The 25,994-nt window shown below is 42.1% G+C and overlaps 1 protein-coding gene across 3 annotated transcripts in view; it reads right to left on the reverse strand.

Moving 5' to 3' along the window:
* Positions 1–25,994, reverse strand: part of LOC124877236 (spermatid perinuclear RNA-binding protein-like) — a 91,167-nt gene that overhangs the window by 12,204 nt on the left and 52,969 nt on the right. For all 3 annotated transcript variants that reach the window (XR_007040474.1, XR_007040473.1, XM_047380307.1), the window contains exons 3-11: positions 25,388–25,605; positions 24,668–24,833; positions 22,134–22,284; positions 14,781–14,899; positions 9,109–9,204; positions 8,896–9,007; positions 6,231–6,328; positions 4,602–4,695; positions 4,315–4,383 (exon numbers count right to left, since the gene is read on the reverse strand). Coding sequence is in view for 1 of the 3 variants with exons in the window: in XM_047380307.1 (XP_047236263.1) it covers positions 4,315–4,383; positions 4,602–4,695; positions 6,231–6,328; positions 8,896–9,007; positions 9,109–9,204; positions 14,781–14,899; positions 22,134–22,284; positions 24,668–24,833; positions 25,388–25,605 (1,123 nt within the window). In the remaining 2 variants the exon portion in view is untranslated. The remainder of the gene's footprint in view (positions 1–4,314; positions 4,384–4,601; positions 4,696–6,230; positions 6,329–8,895; positions 9,008–9,108; positions 9,205–14,780; positions 14,900–22,133; positions 22,285–24,667; positions 24,834–25,387; positions 25,606–25,994) is intronic.

The following is a 25,994-nucleotide window of genomic DNA, read 5'->3' on the forward strand; positions in this document are numbered from 1 at the left end:
ATGATCCACTTGACCCTGTCTCTCCTAGACATAGCTACTGCCTGAGCCTCTACTGTGACTAACTGTATGTGCTCTCTCTCATACTCTAGACTTGAAAACGTTTCTCTCCCATAGAAAGTACTCCTGGATCAGTGCCTCTGTTATTTTTGTGTCTCTGCTCTGTTCTCTCAAACCCCCAGTCGGTCCTGGCTCACACTGAGCCTGGTTCTGGTTCTGCTGGAGGTTTCTTCCTGTTAAAAGGGAGTTTTTCCTCTCCACTGTCGCTACATGCATGCTCAGTATGAGGGATTGCTGCAAAGTCAACGCCAGTGACTGTCCACTGTCTCTACATGCTCATCCAGGAGGAGTGAATGCTGCAAGTCACTGACTGGATGCAATCTACTGGGTTTCCTTAGATAGAAAAACTTTTTATCCAATTCATTTAATAAACTGAATCTGACTGTTTGATTGTTAGGATTAATTGGAATGTATGAAAGTGACTTGAAATCTGCATAATTTGATTAAATTGAGTTTGTAAAGTGCCTTGAAACGACATGTGTTGTGAAGTGGCGCTATATAAATAAACTGAATTGCATGTTCTAAACCTGCTTATTCAGTCTATGGTCGAGAGGCGTTCTGCACCCCTGGACAGGTTGCCAGTCCATCACACGGCGACACAAACAACCATGCATATAGACACTCGCAGTTAGGGGCTACTATAACGACCATGGGAGGAAGGCAGAGAACCCACACATGGACAGGGAGAACATGCAAACTCAGGACCTTGCTGTAAGGCAACAGAGCTGCTAACTGCAGCCCACATTTTCACATAATTAACTATGATTATTGCTAAGGGCTACTGGATGAACTCAATTATTTCCAAAATATATTTAATAACAAACTGAATGATTTTTATTTACACTTCAACTGGTGATCAGACCAATAAATCCAGATAAACTGTGTCCTAAAATCATCACTGAGATCCAATGGGCTCCTGATGGTTGATGGTTCCTTACTGGACCTTCACTGAGATAATAATCAGTGGGTTTTTGCATCAGAGTTCAGAGGTTGTGACTCAGTGTGAAGATAGAAACAGGCACTGAGGAAGAGGATGGAGGGAAAGTGCTCAGAGGAAGAGGGTTAATGCACTGAATGTGTGAAGGAAGCAGCAGTCAGATAACCGTGTCCCTGCAGCCGGCAGGATTAATCCCGCTCTCTGTCACCTGCTTTGAACTGGGAGCAGATGAGAGCTGCCGGGGCCGATTGGCCCAGCGAGGACCCATTTCATTACTGTGACACCGACAGACACACCCGGGGGGGAGGGGAAGTTAGAGGCGCCAATAAAAAGGCCGATTAGAGCTGAGAATGATTTTCACTTTCCAATATTCTGCTGATTATTTTCAAACATCGAACAAAACAAGTGAAATGGGCCTGAAGTCAGATTTAAATGCCTCGGCCAATAAACATTTCCATTTATTATCTGGTGTAGACCAGTAAATGCATCTTTCAACTCAATAAGTTTGATGTAACTGAGGTCATCTGGGCAGATCTAACATGGACCATGGCTACAGTGCAGAAAAAGCGCACCGGTAGAGGTGGAGATTTTAATTTGTTGAGCAGCAGCAACTAAACTCCTGCCATAAGTTCGGAAATCAATAAAAATATCACAGCACAACTTTATCCATTCAAATGTCTCTGGAACCACCAGATTCTGGGGGTTATCGCTCTACTGTGATTAACATGTGCTCCAGGAAGCTCTCAGAAAAGGCTTCAGGACGTCCCAGAACGTACAGAAAGTTTCATTTCCAAAACGCTTCCTGAGAAGGGTGCTGCAGGATTCCGTTCCCACCTGTGCAGAGCTTGGTTACCAGTGGCAGCAGGTGGATGTGAGTGCATTTGCATGTACAATAGGGTGAACAACTTCAGCTCTAAAGGAGCCTCTTCTGTCCAAGAGAAAGAAATCAAGAAGAGGGAGATGGAGAGCAGGATCATTAATCCTCTGAATGTCTGGGACAAATAATGTGAAGACGAGTTACACATGGCCTCATTGTTTGAATCTCATCAAATTAAAATATTATCAAAATTATTTATTTCAAAATGTAAAAATCTTCATATCAGTTGGTTGCACACAAATATATATTCCTGATTTAAAATGAACTCTAACTCCACACAGAGTGGTACATTTCAGGTAAAAATGAATCTAATTAATAAAGCTTCATGTTCTGGAGTTGCGGAAATAAATGGACATTTCGGTCATATTCTAATTCACTCAGACACACCTGTTCACTTCTGCTTTTAGTCCATCTATTAATACCATCAATCTGTGAATTTTTTGTTACATTTATCCAACAATCCAGGAACCACCTGGAGATGATCGGAGGATTTTCCAGCATGATGGAGCTCTGTGCCACAGGGTTAAAGGAGAAAGGTTTCCTGCACCAGGCTGAAAGGATAAATGGGGATGTTCAGTGTGATCCACTGAAGACTCCTGACATGAAGCTGACTTTCAGGTCCCTTTCAGGAAGACCTGAGCCATTTTCCCTCCTTTGATGCACACATTCAGAGATGTTTTCCAACCTGACAGGCTGTTTGGATCCCCATCACACCGGAGCGTCCTAGTTTCTAAGAAAAGCTCACAGCTTCAATGCTTTCAGCTCCACTGAGTCACTTTTGCACCTTTTACACAAAGCCTGTTGAAGATCACCTTGTTTACTGTCAGATGGTGTTCAGAACCACACACACACACACACACACACACACACACACACACACACACACACACACACACACACACACACACACACACACACACACACAGAAGAGCCTTCTGACTTCACAACGTCTTCAGTCAATACCCACTTATCTGCTGCCATTAGACCCTCTGATCTCCATCGGTCTCAGAGTAATGTGGAGTTTATGAAGCTTTCTCACAACAGTCAGGGCTTATATTTAACATTTGGTTATTTTCCATTTCAGGAAATCTAGTTTCTAATACCATCTAATGCTAGTATCAGCTCCGTGTTTCCTTCTGATGAAACATCAGAAACAAAAATAAAAGCATTCAGACGTAGTTCTGAAGAAAGACGATTCAGCTTCTGCCCAAAAAACCAACATAGATTGACTTTCATCCTTCAAGCCCATCAGCAACGTGAAAAACTTCTATTATAATCAAGGCAACAGCAGAAGTCACCCCGTTAACTCTCGCCTGAACAGGTTCTGATCCAAGATCAAACATCTGCTGAGGTTATGGGGGCAGCACTGGTAGATTAATAAAATAAAGAACATGTAAGAACCAGAAACTCAGAAATGCTGGGTCACATGGTGGTGGACTTTTGGAGAACACCACCCCCATACACCACCCTCAACAACAAGTCATCTTCTCCACTGCCATCATTCAATCTGTCCTGTCTTCATCCATCTCAGTGTGGTTTGGTTCATCCACAAAACAGGACAGGTCCAGACTGCATCGAATAATCAGGACTGCAGAGAGAATAATCAGAGCTGACCTTCCCTCCATCCAGGACTTATACAGGTCAAGGGTCAGGAAAAGAGCTGCTAACATCTTTGCAGACCCCACACACCCTGCACATAAACTGTTTAGAGCTTTACCTTCAGGTGGCGCTACAGAGCACTGTTTACTAAAACCAGCTACAGAGACAGTTTCCTCCCCCAGGCCGTTTCTCTGATGAATATTCAATAGAGTACAAAACAACAGCATACAGATGTTGCAAATGCACCTTTTTATTAGATATGTGAATATTGTAAATATGTATATTCTGTAATACAAAAACAAAAACCAGAGAGCAAAGTGTACCGGAGTCAAATTCCTTGTTTGTATGTAAGAACTTGGCAATAAAGCTGATTCTGATGTTGCCATGCCGATTCCCAGACAAGCAGACATAAACCCAAATAATTAATCTGAGCCCCAAACAGAATCTTCTGGTACCAATAAAACCACGTTTTAATTTCCAACAGATGAAGAACCTGACTGACGGATAGAAACTGCTCATCTAACAGCTAACATTCGTAAAACTCAGGAAGACAAACAAATCCATAAGCTGAAGAGGTTCCATATTTGTTACCTGAGGTTTTACTGAACACATGCTTCCTTTAGTCCTACTGGTTGGTTCTTTAACTCACCCACCACTTCCCAACAATCCCAGAACAATTTTTGGTTAGAGGATTTGGTTTTGAACTGATGAGCATCACTCAGGTCACAAAGACCATAAAAAACAGAAACTAAACCCTTAGCAGGTCTGAACTGGTTGAGTCTGCAGAGTCTCAGGTGTTTCTGAGTTTCAGAGCTGAAACCAGTGAGCTGATGGTTTAAGTCACCTTTCATCCGTTTGATGAAGTCTCTGTCTTCACAGCCTGAGTCCTCCCGGGGCCTCTTCTGACAACCTCCTGTAGAGCAGAAACAAACCCAGATCACGTACAGCAACTCTCAAACTGTAGGAGAGTTTTAATCTACAGAAAGAGACATGACTGAAAAATATGCAATAAAAATAAATACCGGTAATATCAATAAATCAACCAACAGAAACAGAATCAGGCTGATGAGAGAGAGGAAACCAAACCAGACAGATGAAACCAGACTGATGCTTGCAGAGAAACACACAGACCTTCTAACAGCCTCGTAGAGGCCTTGTTGGCAGGCAGAGGATCCATATTCAGGACCTTGTAAAGCTGTCCGAACGCTATGAGGCGCAGTGCATGCTGAAACACACACAGAGCATGGTGTTAAAAACGCTGCAGCTCCCACAGGAGAATCGAGTATAAACAGGCTGCAAAGCTACCCATTACTTTCTGATCAATGCGATTTCATTATCTGAGAGAATTGTGGGAGCAGCTCGGCTGTTTGTGCAAACTTCATGCATTATAAACTCTGTGGGCAAAAACAGGGGAGGAAAATATGGAAATATATTCCCAGACTCCAGAGACCAACGGCAGAAACTGAGAACAAGTGGAGATGAATGTAAGGATGTCTGAGGATGTCCAGCAGCAGAGGGAACCACAGTAGCTGTGCTGAAGTGTTTCCACCCTCACTTGGTGGCTAATTAGGCTCCCGGTGAGTGTGACCTGGGTACTCTGAGGTCAGAGACTCTCAGACGTTTATTTTGCTGACAGGAGCTCAGTTTAAATAAAACTTTGCAGCCGCTGCAGCAGCAGGACGCTGCTTCCTAGAAGAAAATGCTGACTGATGCAGCAGACAGCTCCAAGGTGCACCCTGGTGAAATGTTTCTCAATCAAGCAGCAAAATGAGCGTGCTCGGTTAGTTGAGTGCCTGCGACTGGCTTTATAGCAGGAAAACAGGACAAGAGGTTTTATGATGCTCTGAGGGGTCAATGTAAACGAAAATAGCTCATAAAACCTGATTATGGATGCAAAAAGGGTCTAAAATTAAAATCCGAGATGTTCTGCAGGATCCTTCATCTCCAGGGAGAAACGTTAAGCAGCACCAACAGATCAGAGTGACGTACTCTCAGAGATGATGCATTAATCCCAGTAAGACATGAAGAGCCTTGTAAACTTCCCTTGTTCTTTTTAACAAAACGGCTCAGGGCTGATATTAGAAAATCTTGCCGTGGCGATAATGTTGGTAAATATTGTGATGATATCAGGTCTGAAATCTGCCTGTTTTCTTCTTTCATCTCTTTCTCGTCTCTGCTTCCATCACCCTGTGACCTTTAACCTTCAGGGTAATGTCATTAGTGTCCAGTGTGAGACTGTCTAACTGGATAAATACTACATTAGCATGAAAAATACAAGTTCATAACATTTGGAATATATTACTGCAATCCATACAGTCCTTTGCAATGTGAATATTGAACACACTGATGTTGCCTAGACGATATATTAACAAAATAGTGTGCAGCGTTAAACAGCTCTTGGTTGACATTTGATTCCGACCCACTTTGCCTTCTGTGGAACCAGTTAGAGCAGAGCCACTGTGGTGCAGAGGTGACGGGCTTTGGGTTTATTCATGGAGCCATTTAGCTCAGGGTGCTCCAAGCAAACAGGATAATGTGGGAGGAAACGCTCTAGACTTCCTTAACTGCTTCCACCAGAGTGCCTTTGAGCAAACCAAAGTTGTCTCAGGCTGGAATACAGACAGTAAACTGTATGATGGATGCATAAAACGCAGTTTTTCCTGCTTTCATGGGAAAAAAGCTGCACATCAGCCCTGAACTTGTGAGACATTCAGGAACGCTGAATAACCGTGGAATATTTGCGAGTGGATGTTCACTGACCTGTGCGCTGTGGGTGAGGCCGTCGGCCTGCTGGGCGCTGAGGTGCATCAGAACGTCTCTGGGTTCCCTCTCACAGGGATCATGGAGTCCTGGACCTCCTGAGAAGAAAACCCACATCGATGTTTCCTAAATGAGGAAGCAGGTTTGTTTCCACAGACGGGGAAAAAAATCCTAATACCCGTCTTCAGTTTACATTAAAATGTAACATGGACTGAATGAAAAACTGATAAATTCCTCCAGCAGACATTAGGGACCTGGTCACGTCATCAGAAGGTCTAACTAGCTGCTGATGAAAAGATCTGAAGGTTTCCCAGACAGAAGATCAGAAAATAAACCAGAGGAAAAGAGAGAAAACATCTGAGGACGTCTGTGTTTATTGGAGCAAACAGGAACATTTATGCTTTGAGACGGCTGCAGAATAAAAATGAGCTCTGTCAGGGTGAATCTTCAGGTTAGAAAAACATTGTAGCAGTGATCACTGTCAGAAAAATATGATGGAAGTGAATTAGTTTTCAATTTCTTTGACAGACAGAATCAGTGTGGGATCAGTGGGTTTTACAGCGAAGGTTAAAGATCACTTCTATTCATCTCAGCTGTCTTGGTTTTATTCTCTTTATATATGTCTGATTTTATTTTCCAAAACATTTAAACTGTTTTATTCAGCTTTGCACAAATAAACTGTGGAACAGGGAGCAGGTTGTTTCTGGAGTGAGTTTTGAGTCAAAGATTGACGTTTTTGGACCGAAACAAACAGGTTTACTGTCCAAGATGCTGCTCATCGCTTCCACCATCTCCTTTACATTACTTATATGATGCTGTTTATATTTAATAATCCTCTGAAGCACTGGCAGCCTGTACAGAGCAGACCGCTCCTCTTGCACAATCACAGCTGGAGATGGGCACCTATGGACAGTAGGTGGACGGACACCTGGATTCAAGGATGGACAGACAGATGGATGATAGACAGAAGTTTGGATACATACAGGTCCTTCTCAAAATATTAGCATATTGTGATAAAGTTCATTATTTTCCATAATGTCATGATGAAAATTTAACATTCATATATTTTAGATTCATTGCACACTAACTGAAATATTTCAGGTCTTTTATTGTCTTAATACGGATGATTGTGGCATACAGCTCATGAAAACCCAAAATTCCTATCTCACAAAATTAGCATATTTCATCCGACCAATAAAAGAAAAGCGTTTTTAATACAAAAAACGTCAACCTTCAAATAATCATGTACAGTTATGCACTCAATACTTGGTCGGGAATCCTTTTGCAGAAATGACTGACAGACCATCACTGACTGTGGGTACTTGACACTGGACTTCTGGCATTTTGGCATTTCCTTCTCCCCAGTCTTCCTCCAGACTCTGGCACCTTGATTTCCGAATGACATGCAGAATTTGCTTTCATCCGAAAAAAGTACTTTGGACCACTGAGCAACAGTCCAGTGCTGCTTCTCTGTAGCCCAGGTCAGGCGCTTCTGCCGCTGTTTCTGGTTCAAAAGTGGCTTGACCTGGGGAATGCGGCACCTGTAGCCCATTTCCTGCACACGCCTGTGCACGGTGGCTCTGGATGTTTCTACTCCAGACTCAGTCCACTGCTTCCGCAGGTCCCCCAAGGTCTGGAATCGGCCTTTCTCCACAATCTTCCTCAGGGTCCGGTCACCTCTTCTCGTTGTGCAGCGTTTTCTGCCACACTTTTTCCTTCCCACAGACTTCCCACTGAGGTGCCTTGATACAGCACTCTGGGAACAGCCTATTCGTTCAGAAATGTCTTTCTGTGTCTTACCCTCTTGCTTGAGGGTGTCAATAGTGGCCTTCTGGACAGCAGTCAGGTCGGCAGTCTTACCCATGATTGGGGTTTTGAGTGATGAACCAGGCTGGGAGTTTTAAAGGCCTCAGGAATCTTTTGCAGGTGTTTAGAGTTAACTCGTTGATTCAGATTATTAGGTTCATAGCTCATTTAGAGACCCTTTTAATGATATGCTAATTTTGTGAGATAGGAATTTTGGGTTTTCATGAGCTGTATGCCAAAATCATCCGTATTAAGACAATAAAAGACCTGAAATATTTCAGTTAGTGTGCAATGAATCTAAAATATATGAATGTTAAATTTTCATCATGACATTATGGAAAATAATGAACTTTATCACAATATGCTAATATTTTGAGAAGGACCTGTAGATAAATGGATGGATGGATAGATGAAGAAAGGATGGATGGATGGATATTGAAAAAGATCCCTTCTCTGAAGAATCCCTCTTCGTTCTGATCCTAGTAGCTCTATTCTGGACCTCTTTATAATCTTGTATCTAAAATTTAAAGGATTTTCCCAAAAAAAAGTTTGATACAAGACCAAAAGCTGGGAACAATCAATGAACGTTTCTTAATAAAGTTTGAATAAAAACTGTTTAGGTTTTCCAACCAAACTCTCTCCACCCTCTGAAGGCAGCTGCAGACCGTCGTGTCCTACATCAGGAGAACCAATCACAGCTTTTGGAAACCTTGGGGTTTTATGCAGACCTTTCATACATGTTTTAATGGCTACTAATTCTGAGAAACTGTACAGGTGGGGGGTTATATGTAAAAACACCAGGAGTGAATCCTTGCAGCTTCCTGGGAGACAAACGAAAGCGGAGTGAAGCTGATCTGACCTGGTAGAAGGATTCCCGAAGCGATGCACTCCATGACACGACGTAGAGCTTCGCCTGGACCCAGAGGCCGGTTACAGGTGGCAATGGCCTTTTCACAGATCAGCTCCAGCGGCTGCATACAAACATGACGACGCAAAGGACTTATGGTGTTTTAGAGGTGATAACCTTCTCTAACTTCTGTGTTGGTAAAGCTTGGGGTTTAACTGCACCTACCCATCCTTTGAGAGGCTCCCACACCGGCTGATGGTTGCACAGGTCTCTGAGAACCCTCAGAACGATGACGCAGGACTTAAGGTCGGTGACCCGGACCTGAGGGGACAGATGGACAGCATGAGGAGCATTTTAAACAGACAGCAGAGTGGCTGAGCATCAAAGTCAAGTCAAGTTTATTTAAATAGCGCTTTTCAGCAACAAGGTATCAAGGCGCTGTACATGAGGAAAAACATTACAATGATACAGAAAATCAAACAGAAGTAATTAAAAAAACATTTTAATAAAATAAAGAGAATAGAATGATGGACAAGAAAATGAAAGGAAAATTGGACAGAAAACATAACTAATAATATTTAGATGGCCCAGTCAAAGGCCACTCTAAACAAATAGGTTTTTAATCTCGATTTAAAGCAACTTAGCGTTTCGGTGATTTTACAGTTTTCTGGGTGTTTATTCCAGATTAGTGGAGCATAAGAACTAAAAGCTGTTTCTCCATGTTTGGTTCTGGTTCTGCAGAGTAGATATGAGTCAGGAGACCTGAGAGGTCTGGGTGGTTGATCCACTGACAACAAGTCTGTAATGTATTTTGGTGCTAAGCCATTCAGTGATTTATAGACTAACAGAAGTATTTTAAAGTCTATTCTCTGAGCTACAGGGAGCCAGTGTAGGGACTTCAGAACCGGGCCGATGTGCTCCACTTTCTTAGTTCTAGTGAGGATGCGGGCAGCAGCGTTCTGGATCAACTGCAGCTGTCTGATCCACTTTTTAGGCAGACCTGTGAAGACACTAAGGTCCAATAATACCAGCACTGTGGTTCTTCCACAGTCTGCATTTATACGGATGTCATTGAACACCTTGACAAGAGCAGTCTCTGTACTGTGGTGAGCAGGAAGCCTGACTGGAAGACATCGAAGCGGTTGGTCGTTGTTAGGAAGTTGTTTAACTGTTGAAACACAACTTTTTCAATAATCTTACTGATGAAGGGGAGGTTTGATATAGGCCTGTAGTTCTGTAGTAGCAGCTTGATAATTGCTGTTTTTAGGGCCTGAGGGAAAACACCTGACAAAAGGGACGTGTTTATTATTTGAGTTAAATCAGATGTTATTACAGGCAAAGCTTTCTTAAGGAAAGTTGTGGGTAAAACATCGAGACAGCAGGAAGAAGAGCTTAGTTGCTGTTATGATTTCTTCTAAGATTTTGTAGTTTATTTGGTGAAACTGGGAACTTTTGTCAAAACCAGTTCTAGTTGGAGACAACATTGGTCCTGGAGTTGATGTGGATGTGCTGACTGCCTCTCTGATCTTTTGGGTTTTTTCAGTGAAGAATTTAACAAATTCATTGCAGGCCCTGGTAGAGTAGAGTTCAGATGCTCCAGTTACAGGAGGGTTTGTTAACATGTCGACCGTGGCAAATAATGCACCAGCATTGTTAATGTTTTAGCTGATGATCTCAGAAAAGAAAGATTCTCTTACATTTTTCAGTTGTAGGTTATTTCTGTAGAGTCTCTCTTTATAGATAATATAATGAACCTGGAGTCCAGTCTTTCTCCACCTGCGTTCAGCTTTTCGACACTCCTTTTTTTCACTTCTGACTGGTGGAGCACTTCTCCATGGAGACATTTTCTCCCCAGAAACGACTTTCACTTTAATTGGAGCAATTGAATCAATGATGTCTGAGATTTTAGAATGAAAGTTATCTACCAGCTCATCTACAGTGTTACAGGGCAAAGTGGAGGTAGAAGAGTAAATCTGGTTAAAGGTTTCAGCAGCACTGTCCTTAAAGATGTGTTTTCTTATCAAGTCTCTTTGGCAAACTGAGTCATTGCAGATGATGCTTTCAAAAATAACAGAAAAGTGGTCAGATAGAGCAACATCAATCACAGACACCTTGGAAATGTTTAGACCCTTAGTGATGATCAAGTCCAAAATATGTCCCTGTTTGTGCGTTTGCTGTTTAACATGTTGAGTCAAACCAACATTTCTAAGAGTGTCACATAGATCTATTGCACTTCTGTCTTCAGGATTCTCCATGTGAATGTTGAAGTCTCCCATAATAATTAAACAGTCATAATCAACACATATCACAGAAAAAAGCTCATTAAAATCACTGATAAAGTTTGTTTTGGACTTAGGAGGCCTGTAAATATTCAAGAACATGGTTCGGACCGGGCTCTTTACCCAGAGACCCAAATATTCAAAAGAGTCAAATTTGCCAAGAAATACTTTTTTACCCTCTAATAAATCTTTAAACAAAGTGGCCCCTCCACCTTTTCTTTGCTGTCTGCTCTCACAAAGAAAATTGTAGTTCGGAGGCGTCGACTCTATCAGAATGGGAGCTTCATTAAATTCATGTAACCATGTTTCTGTTAAAAACATAACATCAAGATCGTGGTCAGTAATGAAGTCATTGATTAAAAATGATTTTCCTGACAGAGATCTAATGTTCAGTAAAGCCAGTTTATATGACTTAGTTGTTGATATTAACTCTTTATCTGGTTGTACCTGACAGTTTATGGCTTTCATTGATTGTTTATTACTGTCTCTTATCCTTTTGGCTTTCTTCTTTCTGTCACGTATAAACACAGAGATTTTACAACTATCTCCTATTAGGGGCCCAAGTTCTTCCTGGACATGTTCATTTCTGATAGAGTTACCACTGGGGCCCAGACTGTATCACAGAGAAGTGATTTGAAGGTCCTGATTAGGAGGAGATAGATTAGGAGGTGGAAGATGTTGGTTTAGTAGCAGGGCCTCGGCCATGGGGGTGTTGAATGGAGAAGATGTCAGAACCATTTGGGTCCCGATTTTAAGAGCTCCTTTCATGTTATCAGAATCCAGTAAAGCAAAAAGCGGGCTCAGTGTGGAGATGGGAGAGTTCTGTGCGGTCTGGGTCGGGGTCTGGGGGAAGGGGCGTATAAGGGGGCAAAGTGCCCAGAGAGTGAGAGTTGACACCTCCGAGCCTCAGAGGCAGGGTCATGACCTCTGAAGCTTCAGTAAGCTGCTGACTCCAGAGTGAGGCGATGAACTTCAGTTTTCTTTAACTGGAACAGATTCAGGGCATCGATGGAAGGGGAATTAAATTAAAACTCAATCATCTTGGTGTTGATTAAAAGCTCACCGACCAGTTGAGACCACCTGACCCATTTGACCTTATTTACCCTGCTAACCAGCACAACCTGTTCATATATGTATAAAGTGTCTCAGTATTTTACACACTCAAGTCAGCAAAAGAAAGCAAAGTCTGCTGTCCTAAATTCTTCATCTGAGGGACATCAATATGTCTTCTCTCAGCTCATCTTTATTTACAAGGACCTCTTAACAAGATGGACGGCTGAGGGGACAGACCGACGGCTCAAACAAAGAACACCAAAGCTGCTTTAAATAGACCCCAAGATGTCTGGACAGACGAGACCAAGGTAGAGATGTTTGGCCATAATGCACAGCTCCATGTTTGGAGAAAACCAAACACCAGGGCACGGTGGTGGAGGGCTGATGATTTAATCTTGTTCTGCAGCCAGAGAACCCGGGCACCTTGAGGCAAAGAGCAGACCATGTAGTGTCCCAGAGTCTAATGTGAGGACATCTGTCAAACAGCTCAAGCTTGGCCCAAACTGGGTCATCCACAGAACAATGGTGCCAAACACAGCGGCTCATCCACAACAAAATGGCAGAAAAAGAAAAGAATGGAGATCTTGTGATGACCCTTCCCAGGGCTTTGTGACCTTCATGATCCAAAGAGCCATTTTTACCCTCAGCCCAGCTAAATAAAACTTGTTTAGAGCTGCTAATGTTGTAGAAATTGTAGAAAAAGACAGCTTATATCTTTTAATAAATAGTGACTAGAGGAAATCTGTTGTTGTTTTTATTTCTATTTTTAGGTTTTAAAACAAAGAAAAACATAAAACACAAAACATTATTTTTTTTTCTATGGGATGTTGATATTTGCAGAAAATTATGTAAACAAAGAACAAAGTTTCCAACCTAATGAAAAATAGATCTAAATTCATTTTGGTGGTACTTTTAGTGTGGTTCTGTTGTAGAAATTCAAAGCAATGAATAATCCGTTAAACAACTGAAAAACAACTAAAACGTGCATTTATTAGCTCTACATTTAAAACCATTAGTTAGTTGTTTATCATTTTAGCCAAAGTTATTAACAGCTATTGTGGAAGGTCCAAGGAGCCACAGGTTGCAGACCCCTGGTCTAGTCAAAGCCCGAACCTCAGACTGACTGAAATACTGTGCCGGGACCTTCATTAGAAGAAAAGAGGAGCGGGCTGATATTCCTCCACAGTGACGTGTGAAATAAAGTCAGAGAGAAATGAGAACTGAAAATGATCCTACGAGTTCTTAAATCATGGAGGGTTCTTAGTTTTTTCATCCATGCCTTAAAGTCTTCCTTCTGGTGAAACTCTTGTTCACTTTGTTTATGTGAATTCAGCTAAATTACTATTTTATGATTGATGAATACGTTTACAAAGCCTACAGGTTATATCAGTGGGCCTGATCAGCTGAGACTCGCCGTTTCACCTGAATACCTCCATGAAAAACCTCTGGATCAGGCATCTCCTGGTGTTGGACCCTTTGACTTTTGGAAGTCAGAGAAACCTGCATGATTCATATAGACTGTAAGGCGGGTTTCCCTGCTGGCAGTGGGTCACAGTGGTTCCAGATGTACCACCAGGTAGGTTAGGTTCTCTAAACACTCCTTTGTTCCTTTCTTTCTCTCCTTTGACTGCTCGTCCTCCTTCTAAACCAACAGAAGCTCCTCAGATTTATACCTTCACTGTTATATATTTTGATTTATTTTGTTGCATAGTTTAGGAATAATTCAGCCAGAATGATAAGTTTCAGCTGATTAGGTAGAACCAGCAGCCTCACCACAATAACAGACATTCAGCTAAACAACACTAGATAATAATCTGATCTGTTTAGGGACAAATCTGACAGGGTATTAACCTTCATACTGCAGGAGAATCTCTGCATGCTTCTTCAAACTCAGCTTGCTCTCATGTTTGTCTGTTGCAGGTTAGGTCCGTCTGCGAGAGGATATTTACTGTCCTCCTAATTCTGGACCTGTTCTCAACATCTGATATGGTCCACAATCAGATCATTACTGGTGGGCTGAGGAACTAGATCATCAAGAACATATGGCTGTTTTAAGGTTCAGTTCTTATTATTTCGGTTGTACAAGTTTTATCACTGATAGTTAGCTGTAATTTGGTTCTATACAAAGACAAAGTGAACTGAATTAAAATGTTGAGTAAATTGATGTAAAGAACCAGCATCTGATCAGAAACAACGATTCTCCTGGGAGAAAAATATTAATCAGTGTAAGAAATAACCTTTGTTGTATTGACAGAACAAAACAAGAAACCTCACAGAACCTTTAGGTGGAGCAGAAGGGTGTTGGAATCAGCATCAGGTTATCTTTTCAACACTGTACACCTGCAGGAAGATGACTGCTGCTTCACTTCTGTCTGAAATGAGGCTCTGCTTCATCAAAAGTGTGTCTTTGTTATGATAAACCCTCCCAGAACCTGGATGCCATCATATTTCCCTGAGAACACATTTGCTGCCGACCGTGAGAGCAGACAAATGAAATATTCAGACATGTCGGCTGGAAAATAAAGACGCTGGATGAGATTTTGTCAGCAGTCCAGCTGTGCTCACCTGGAACCACTTGGCGTGTCTGAGCGCCGCCAGCGCCGCCTGGCACTTCACCCTGTCCAGGACATCCTCCTCCTCCCTATCCTCACGCCTCTGCTCGTCTTCCTCCTGATTGTCGTCCTCTGAAGAAACAAACAGGATGAGGCACGGAGAGTGTGAACACGCCAGCCTCGGGCTTTCACATGCACACACACAGGCTCAACAGAGAACTTTTAGGCAAACCCACTGATCTGATCCAATGAGCCAGAGAAAGAGCAGATTTGTTCTGAGAGAACAGGGATTCTCATGCACAAAGCAGGATGTTTTAGAACACCGATGAGAGGAACCAGAGTAGATGTGACAACATGCGTCCTTACTGCCCGGCTGCAGCTTCACATAGGATGCAGATCAGTGGCTAAAGGCATGGATCACTGCAGATTAATGTGTTATCAGTTACTGCGCAGGACAGAAACTCGAGCATGCCAACAAAGAGCCAGATTAGAGATTAAAAACCACGGTTTCAACCAAGAACCAGTTGATACTCTGAAATATTGGCTCAGGAGCTCCTGAGGAGGAATATCTTCATGCTCCACAGTTCACTGGAGCGCCATGCTCATATATTCAGCCCTGCAGTGTCACTCAGATGTTTATGTGTGACTGAAACAGTCTCCCCACACCGGGTTCCTGTGAGGGCCGTAGGACGACGACGACGGAGGAAGAAGAGTCACATAAACATCTGAGAGTGAGAACACCACCCTGGAAAGAAAGTGAAGGCTGTTTGTTCTTGGGAGCAGGAAAGGGAAGGAAGCCCGCTGTGGGAAAGTGGAGCAGACGGAAGAAGGGGGGGGGGGGGGGCAGACTGCGAACCACACTGTACAGCTCAGCATTAAGGCTTGCAGATAGCAGGGACTTATCTGCAGCTTAAAACACAGCTTCAGATTCAAGGCTGACATGATAAATGTTCCCTCTCAGAGACAATACGGTTTTAAAGACTATGAAAAGTCTCTTGGTGTTGTCTCAAGATATCAGTGATATCTAAACCCAATTTTACCTGCCTGAGTTTGATAGATCAGCAGGAGCGTCAGCCAGTGTGTGTGTGGTTCAGCAGTCTGTTGCTGCAAAGTTTACACTAAAAGCTGAACAGGATGGAAAAGATGGAAGACAAACGAAGGAGCTGATGAGAGACGCTCCTCTAAGACCAAGGACTGAGGACCCTCATGGTCTGCCATGAAACCGTAAAATGATTTCACTTCCTTCCTCATCATTTCAAGGGCAGCACAATGGAAAAATATTAACTTACAATATTATTTTTTAATAATGAGATGATAATATTGATTGCATTTAATCCACACTTTGCAATCCTCTCATGGCTGTGGTTATCCATGTTGCTTGTGCACCTTTTTCTACTACAGCTTTTCCTTCCACTCAACTTTCCACTAATGTGCTTGGATACAGCACGGGAAGCTTATTTAGCTGACCCTCTTTGTGGAAGGTGCCAGTGACTGTATGCTGTATAAAAATCCTAATTTCATCGGTGATAATCAGATTTTCTGGAGTTTTGCCAACTGTATATTTCCATCAATGTGTTTTTATTTACTGAGATACGTTACGTCAGGTGTGGGCATAAAAGTCCATCCAACTGGTCCATCCTGAAGCATCAGCTGCACACATTCAGACTGCGCTTTTACCAGTCACATCTCCTACATAAAACACTACAGACTCATACAAATCTGTTGCCAGCAGATAGTTCTGTCACTCAAGGACAAGAATATTTTCATGATCAGGGGTTTTACACAGACTGAGGTTTAAATTGTTGACAGTGTTGCCGTTTGCCTGACTGATGAAAACAGTGGTGCTGTGGGCCAGGATCTCAGCACCATAAAATCTGACTCAATAAACTCAAGTGAGTTAAAAATATTTAGTTTCACAGTGAAATGAAAGGAACTGATCTGCCTGGTTCTGTTTACATCTACCTTTAATGGGGACTCTGCAGCAGATCACATTAGGTTAAACCTCTTTCTTTTTTTTTTTTTGGACCTGAAATAACTAAACATGAATTGAAAAGTATTCAGATACATGATTTGAATCATTTTCAGAGACATCAGTGCTGCTGCAATATGAACTTCAAATTAAGCAGTGAAAAATTAAAATTTGGGCCGATATTGAAATTCCCGTAAGTTATTCCAAATCTTTTTCTTTTGTAATTGACGCCATTACTGACTTTTCTGCTCCCTTTTCCTTTCAATAACCATAGTTTAAAGTATCACAATTAGCTTTAAATGATGTGTTTATGTTTCCTGGGATGCAACTGATGGGTTACTTTGTCAGAAATGTTTGAACTGTTGGCTGCAGAAAAAGACTGAATTATTCCAGGCGACGAGTCTGACATTTAGGTGTTCTCCTTTGTGTTAATTGAGAGATCATTTCTGTTCTTCTATTCAAGCACGCAGAACATTAACAGCGTGACTCTGATTCTCCAGCTGGCTGCAGGTAATCATTCATGGACATTTGCTGATTTCACTCCAGCAGGAGCAGGAATTTTAAAGGAAACTTTAGTTTTTATGATTGATTTCTTGTCATAGTTGAACGGTGAATTTAGCAGACTATGGAGGAACCATCAGAACCACATACAGCTACAACCTTAAAACCATCAGCTCAGGTGAATGTTGATTAGTGAGCAGGAGATCAGAGTCATTCTTTATAACATGAAATTATGGGATGTCCGTCTGAGCCAACAGAAATCCTCCAGCTCCAGTAATCACATTTGAACAAACCCTGCTGGGAAATGTAGTCCCTGTCTTTTATAGGAGACATGGAGATGATTTTGGTGTGACTCGGAGTTCAGACATCAGAGGAAAGGAGGGACAGAGGAGGGTAGATAGGTGGGCTGGTTGTTGGGGAAGCCCCTTGTACCCGGGCTCTCCTGCTGCTGGGTGAGGGGGCCGGACGCCTCGTCAGCAGAAGTTTCCGTCCAGACCGAGATCCGACCTGCGGAGCTACGGCAACAAATCAGTCAGTGAGCAGAGGGCGGCTGCTGGAGGGACACCATAAGAACCAGGTGGGGACACTTGTCAGAAAATGTTTCCAATAATTAGTGAAATAAACTGGTTAGTTCAGCCATTTACAATCCCTGCTGTTTTTTCTCTATTATGATGAGTGAAACCCCTAAATCTGTGACAATGATCAAATAACATATAGAGTCTTACATTTACTTTTATTCTATCTCAAATATTTATAAGAAAACATCCGTTCCTGCATTCCAGGACATCCTAAAAAAGATGTTTCAGTAAAGTTTTCTAAGTTCCACTTCTTCTCCCAACACCTCAGAGACTCTCATTCATTGGGTAAGCCAAATGATGAAGAACTTCAGGCGTCATTTTCTTCCAATATTCCAGGTGATGAATCTCAATGGGTCAAAAATATGGGATTTATTATGGGACCGGTCCAGAAGTTGTTCCCTCTTCTTCCTCAGCCCTGCCTTAGGAATATGTGCAGAATGTGGTTTTCAATATTCCTGATCTTGGAAAAGACATGGTCTGTAAGGCAAAATATGTTGCTCTGATATGTTTGATGGACTTTGTGTCATTGTATGGGGCGCTGACAGAACCCCATATCATGATAGAACCGTCTACTACACCATCGGAGAGCCTGGTTGCAGAGACTGGATGCAAATCCCTCTAACCAGCTACAGATCTTTATTTAGAACGTGTTGCAGCCTGAAATGCAGAAACGAATGTGGATCTACAAACATAATTAGGCAGTAAAATCTTTAAACTGTGTGTTTTAACTTGTTCATGAAGAAAAAAAGAGGGTTCTGTCCAGCATTAACCTCCACAAGGCTGCTGGGCCGGATAATATACCAGGACTGAAAGACGTTTTCCCAGACATCTTTAACACATCTCTGTATCAGGCTGTCGTGCCTGAATGACTATGGCCCATTGCTTTGACTCCCATCATTAATAGTGGCTAGTCATTAAAACATAGCAAAGCCAATCTGGACCCCCATCATAATGCGTACCGTGCAAATACCTCCGAGGTATCCACCTCGTTACATATGTCCCTCTCACAGCTAGAGGAAAAAATTATTATGTCAAGCTGCTGTTTATCGATATAGGATTTGCCTTTAAAGCCATCATTTCACAACTGGTAGAGAAGCTGAGCACTCTGGGATCTAACACACCACTCTGCAACTGGATCCTGGACTTTTAGACCCCAGGTAGTAAAAATAGGACGGAGAATTACCACCAGCATCACAGTGAATACCGGATCCCCCCAGGGCTGTGTGCTCAGCCCGCTACGTTTCGCTCTGCTAACACATGACCACATCGCCAGGTTCAACTCTAACCTCATCATCAAATATGCAGATGACACTACAGTGGTGAGTCTCATAAGTACATGAGTGGAAACAGCTAACCAGGTGGTGTGACAACACCTCAAGAAATGGTCCTGGACTTCAGGAGAGGAAGCAGTGAGCTTCATCTGCTGACCATCAATGGCAATGCTGTTGAAAGGCTCAACAGCATTAAATTCTTAGGGAAGCACATTGGCAATAACATGACCTGGTCCACCAACACCACTACCCTCCACCAAAGAAGCTCAGCAGCGCCTTTACTTCCTCTGGAGACGGAAAAAGAACACATCTATAATGACAACATTCAACAGAGGGACAATATCTTCACATAATGCATTACTGCGTAGTATGGCTGCTGCTCTGCTGCAGACAACAAAACCCTGCAAAGAATTGCAAAGATGGCTGAAAAGATGATCGGTGGCCCTCTTCCTGCATTGGCTGACCTTTACAAGAACAGATGCATCAGAGAGGTAATCCCTCTCACCCCTCCCACAACTTTTTAGTGCTCCTGGCCTCTGGCAAGAGACTACAGAGCATTCGGGTCAGAACATCCAGCTTCTTTCCTTAGGCCATCAGGACAATGAACTCTCTGCAGAAGCCGCCCAGCATTCCACCTGGTAACACCAGGGCTGGACGACATGAACTGCATGCACATGCACTATTAGAAAAGTCTTTTTATATCCAAATAGCTCATTTTTAATGACAGTTTTTATTATTTTTTGAACACTATGGTCCATGGAGAAGGATATGTCACTACGCTGAAGGTGTATGATAGAATCAACAATAAATAAACTGAACTGAAAAATGAATTTATTTGCTTAAGATCTGCACCAACACTCTGGTGAGTGAACATAAAGACAATAAAACCATATCGACATTCCTTCAGATTGTAATTTACACCTTCTGAGACAGCATTTAGGAACAGAAGCAAATTTGAAGTATTAAAATGAAGATAAAATCAGTGAAAGTTTCAGATAAAAACTGAACGTCCGCTTGGAGGAAATAAGGAGCTACGTTTCTCTAGATGGTTCAGCTGAAGCTTCGAGGCGCAGCCTTTCTGTCTATAAGACTTCCTGTCATCACATTGTGAGAAATTAAACCTTTAATCACACACGTGATATTTCTTGTTTTCCATTTTATTTACTCAACAGAAATCTAATCTCATAGGGAGAAGTTGAACAGAAAAATCACTGTTAACTTGCATAAAGATCCAGGAGAAACCTTAGAGTTGGATTTATTATCCATCAGCATCTAAAAGAATTACTGGGGGGTAAAAATAAATATATAACATAACAGAACTGAGATTAAATGAAAACAGCATTGCTGAAAGATATTAAAAACTAATCAGCTGGTAGTTTGCTTTGGATGTAACTCCTGCTAAATGTGTCTGATTTCATTGATCTGGACTTTATGCAGCTGGATTTCAGTCTGACGGTGTTCATAGAACCATAATGAAATAAACTGGGTAAAACCAAACTTCTTTGGACAGAACCTGATTGTATATAAACCATCCTGGTAAAGGTGTGTGAAAAGCCTTAAAAGTAATTGGTTGCTATGGAGACTCTGCAGCAGGTGTCCATAGGAGAGCTTGGAGATATGGCCAATGGACCTTTGACGTTAAGCACTCTTCTCTTTATTGAAAAGACATATTCTCTCGTCTTTCCCATTTTGAATAGTGGCTGAGAGAAACTGTTGTGTGTCACATTATTTCTGCTTCAGAGAAACAAGAAGATACTAATTACTTAATCAAAGGTTCCTGCACCCTCCGATCAAACAGTGAAGAACAAACCAAAAACATCCTTTGGTTAAATGTATTTATATATTTATTATATTTACTTATAAGAGACGTTCAACGGACCATTAAGTGTTTTTTCGACATGGGATTTGTTTCTGCAGTAAATGTAATGAAATTGAAGGGTGGATTTTTACAAACTTACAGTGTGGGATTATTTACTTCCAGAAATGGACCGATCCGATTTGGCTGACTTCACTTTGGAGACGTAAGCTTAGAGCCAAAAAGTCTTAAAAACAGCTCAGAGTTTAATAAACTGAATTTAAACAGCTGGCTGCATATAAAAACAGACGGATTCTTCAGTTAAAACGTAAGAGCAAACTCAGCTTCTGGTGGACAGTCTGCCGCTCAGCTTCAACATCTTTTTAGAGATATTTTAGTGTTCAAAGAGAGAAAACAATATTTTCTCTGTGTTTCATACAAATATTTAAAGAGTTGGACGTACTGTCAGACTGTTACTGTGATGTTACCAGAGAACACTGGTAATGACTAATTTCTGCTCTTCTTTAGTAACAGAAATTAATAAACTGGAGTCAGACAAAGATAAAAACTCTCCCTTTGTGTCAGGATGCTGAAGCTGAAGGAAAAATCATCTTTTCTGCATCTCTTCATGTGACAGGTGTGCTTTGGAGCCATTTGCCAGGAATCAATTATTCTATCTTTGAGAAAGTTTTGGTCCAAATGTTCCCGCTGGGAGCAGAAACGTGGACGTGGCTTATTATTTTGTAATGGCAGCTCTTCTTCTCCGACTCACCTTTCCTTTTAGCCTGCTGCATAAACAAAGGACACGGCAAAGATCACAAACAGGTCAGATACCTGAGTGACGAGAGACTTAAAGCCTCCTGTCATTTTTCACAGCTGCTCTTATATTAAGATGTAGTTCAGCTTAAAAACGGACAGCAGTCTCTGCTCTGAATCAGATCAGTCCCAATCTGACCTGCAGGACAAAACATGCTGCCACCTGAGACAGACGTCTCCTTCTTCCATCAATCCAAACCAAACAAATCCCCTCAGGAAATCATCCCTCCCCATCCATTTGCTATTTCCACCACACTTGACCCAGATCCATATCCTCCCAGCTTGCCTCTCAGCTTTCAGCCCTCTTCATGCATCATCCTCTCCTACTCTGAGCTCCGGTTTTACCTTCATACCCTCCCTGTATTCCAGCATGTCCACCTGATGAGATCTGACAGAAAGATCCATAAAAGCAGACGGAGAGAAGTGGGGTAAATACCTTCTTCTTCTTCTGTGGTGCTGTGTTCCTCCATCATGGCTAACGAGGAGAGGGTGATCTTCAGGGCCAGTCGGGGCTCTTTGGTGCTGCAGACTTGGATTGCTGCCTCAGAGATGCACGACCGAACTTCATATGTGTCGTCTGTCATCGTCTGTAAATCAGAGCTGCACTGTTAATGCTACGTTCAGAGAACACAAAGACTCCTCAACCTTTTCCTGATTTTTCCATCCTCAAATTTAAAGACATTTCAGTGTTTTTGGGGCTAATTTGGAGTCAAAGGAGAACTGAGAAAGTTAATACTTTAAACGAAATCTTTGAAATCCAGTGTTAAACATTTTGACCTTATTTTGGTCAAGTCTGTCAGTGGTAAATACTTATTAGAAGTATTATCTTTCTTAATCTGCCTATTAAACTATGATTGTATCAAGGCGTCAGTTCAGGGAAGTAAAGTCTAACTCTGTGTGACCTGTTTTACCCCTATTGGTATTTTTAAATGTTGTCCATTAAATCTTTGTCATTATTTCCTAAAAGTCATCCTTCACAGTTTCTAAATTAGGTGCATGTCTTAAAGGGATTTTCTTTAGCTTTTCCAAAGCTGTACAATGAGCATTTAATGGAAAGTCTTGATGAAAATCAAGGCATCAGATAAATAAAATACAGCAAACACAAATATTGTGCTTTAATCCTTTTCAACTGGCATCCTTCATGACATGAACAGGATGTAAGCAGCAGCCAGTCAGTCCCAGCACACTGCTCTGTCTCGCTTTTCCCTGGGGTGTTACCTTCTGTGGTGTTTCATCTGCAGTCTGTCAGGTAAAAAATGGCCTCATCCATCAGGCCTCTGCCTGTCAGTCTGAAGTAAGGAGCAGGAAATGAGATCTTCAGACAGTTTTCTGCCTTGATGAAGAAGCCCTAATGTCTGGATGAGGCCACAGGAAGCACCTGTAAACAGCAGCGCTGCTTTGCTGGTGGGACCTGTGTGAAAGGTGGCAATCTTCTGATGAAATAATCCTCTCTGAGTCAGTTTGGGAGAACTCTGAGCTCTGGGATGTGCCATCTCAAAGTGACTACTTGGATATCAAATTGTTGTTTGCTGGGGTGCTGTGTGGTAGAGCAGGTGACACATATATTCCTGTCTAAAATACTGAGAATAAAGGCCAGAAATCTTCAAGAAATAAATAAACTGCAGGCCTGTCTGATGAAAGGAGGGATGCGGTGGGGTATTTTTTCCTCTATGCACCAGCTGCTTCTTTTTTCACAGTAATCATCATCTAGTAAGGTCCAAACTTATAAAGGCTGACAGATTTTTTTGGGTAGTAACTAGAAGTAGAATGATGCAAGTTTTTTAATTGTCGAAACCGATATTTAGACTTCAGGGCGGTTGGTTGATCTTTTAGGGCGATGCTTTTAAATTTATGCAATGGGGGTGTGAATGGGGCCAGCTCTCACCAGTCTAGCCATATGAGACGTTTCTTCCAATAAACGTCTGGAAACTAGCAGTTAACGTTTTTGGCTTTACTGAACTTGAAAAATGCAAATAAAAAACATGCAGGTTCAAAACAAATAGAAAGTGACAGTCAACATACTCTCTGTGTGCCAGACTTCTTCTATCTACTGATGTTTTTCATGCCTTTACATTAACTATTCAGCGGCCAATTAAAATGCACCATTAATAAGCTTAAATAACATACAACTCCAGATGCTTATCACCTTCTTAGACCAGGGTAACAACTATAATTCATAGAAAATAACTTAAGTTACAAAATGACATAATGTGCATTAAGTTCCCAGATATTTATAGAAATGGTGCCTACAGGGGGCATTTGAAGTGGCTACCTCCCATCTTTAAAAGACTCCCAGTCAGAGTCACATAAGTTGAGCACCAGAACTAATGTGATCCGTTTACAGACAAAATATATTTGCATATAATTTTATATATTCTTCTTAGAAACATTTCTTTCTGTAGCTACGATTTTCAGCTTATATTTGCAGTATAAGGAGAAGGTCACAGAGGAGACGACACTGATTAGATATCACATAGATCCGATCTGAGCGCTGTTCGCTTATCTACTCGGTAACAGCGACATATTCCTCCATCCTGTGATCCAAACTGCAAGCAGCAGTTATGACGTTCACTGTCAGCATCAGCATCGGCTTTTTAACATTAGGTTTCTCCACCATCGTCAAAAACAGCGAGTCAGTGAGGACGCGCAGAGTTTATAGTCTGTAAACAACAGCAGTGTGTGGAGCGGAGCTCGCTTCGGCTGTGTTGCCACACAGGAGAGACTATTTTCCTTCGAATAACAACTTCACATTCGAGGCTGCAAGTTCTCCTGTTGCTCCGCCAGCGGTGGTGGACACATGCGGGTAACCACACCCATGGAACAGCTCAGGTTAGTGTTTATAAACAGAGCTTCTCTTTCTGGCTCCCTGCTGCCTGACAAGCAACCAGGTAAGAGTATTTATTGGTCATGCACGATGTGATGAAATCAAATTAAAACATCACAACGCGCCGTTGTTGAGGCTCAGTGTACCTGAATCTGCAGGGGAAGGTTGGCGCTGATGGTGTACAGTAGCAGTGTGGTGGGCTTCTCTCTGCACATCAGCACCAGCTCCAGGTTCATGTCGCCTTTGATCAGCAGACCTTTGGCCACCAGGCCGACCCGCGTCACCCCGCACAGCACCGATGTGCTGTCAGACCTGAGAGCAGAGGAAGGATCGTCTGTTTACAGATTTTTCATTCATTTCTATGGCCTAACCCTGACCCGAACCCGTTTATACCTAACCCTAAAACTCACCTTAACCCAAGAACATTTGTTTGGTCCCCATAAGAGAGGACCAAAGCCTGGTCTCTCTCACACACACACACACACACACACACACACACTTCATCCAGAGGATGAGCCCAGCACTACAGGTGAAATTTTTTTATATGTTCAACGTTTAACGGCCCCTAAACCCAAGATCTGATTAAACCAGTTAAATGCAAAGAGTTTATATTTTTCTACATTTATAAATCTGTTTGCCCAAATAAAGTTCCTATTTTAATCGACGTCAAACCTAAGCTGGATGCTAACAAAGAGCTTCTGTATGGATGTTCAGGCTAGGAGCCAGGTGCTGATAATCCGTTATTGTTATGACTGTTTATTTCTCTATTCATCAGACAACTCCTCTAGAAGAACAAACACAGGGCAACATTTTTCTGAGGTAAATTCATTGAATTCGGCCGTTCTGCCCGACTGTGTAGGACTCACTCCGTCTCAGGAGCATCTTTCTCCTCTGTGTTATTACAGCTGGGAGTCTTCCCTGAGGAGGTCTTCAGGCCATCCATCCAATCAGAGACCTTCTTCAGGGCTCCCTCCACGGTGGACACCAGCGTCTGGATGGCCTCCAGCTCCTCTGGGTCTGGATAGACGCTGGAGTGTTTGGCCATGACATGGTGGTTGTCGTTTGCAAACGATCGGCATGACCTCTGAGGGATGAACCATAGGAGAGAAACAACACGTGAAGTTTTATGTCATCGTCACAGCAGCTGTTGGTCTATGAATCACAGTGTGAAGAGTTGGAGAAATCGGTCGGAAAGAAAATCTGTCCTTCAAACCGACAGAATTGTAATTTTCACCAGATTTTTTCTTTCCATCAAAATAAACAACTATAAAATACATAAAAATGATCTTATATAGAAAACAAGAAAAAGCAGGTGGCACAATATCTCTATAATATCAAATTATTGCAATAAAAAAAGGGTTTAGCACCTTAAAGACAATATGGGTTAGAGAGTGTGTGAAGCTGAAGAACAACTTGTTCTGTAGGTTCTGTCCACACAGTGACCACAGGAACTGGATTAAAATGTAATCATCC

The sequence above is a fragment of the Girardinichthys multiradiatus genome, chromosome 12 (genome assembly GCF_021462225.1).
Source record: "Girardinichthys multiradiatus isolate DD_20200921_A chromosome 12, DD_fGirMul_XY1, whole genome shotgun sequence".
Lineage (NCBI taxonomy): Eukaryota > Metazoa > Chordata > Actinopteri > Cyprinodontiformes > Goodeidae > Girardinichthys > Girardinichthys multiradiatus.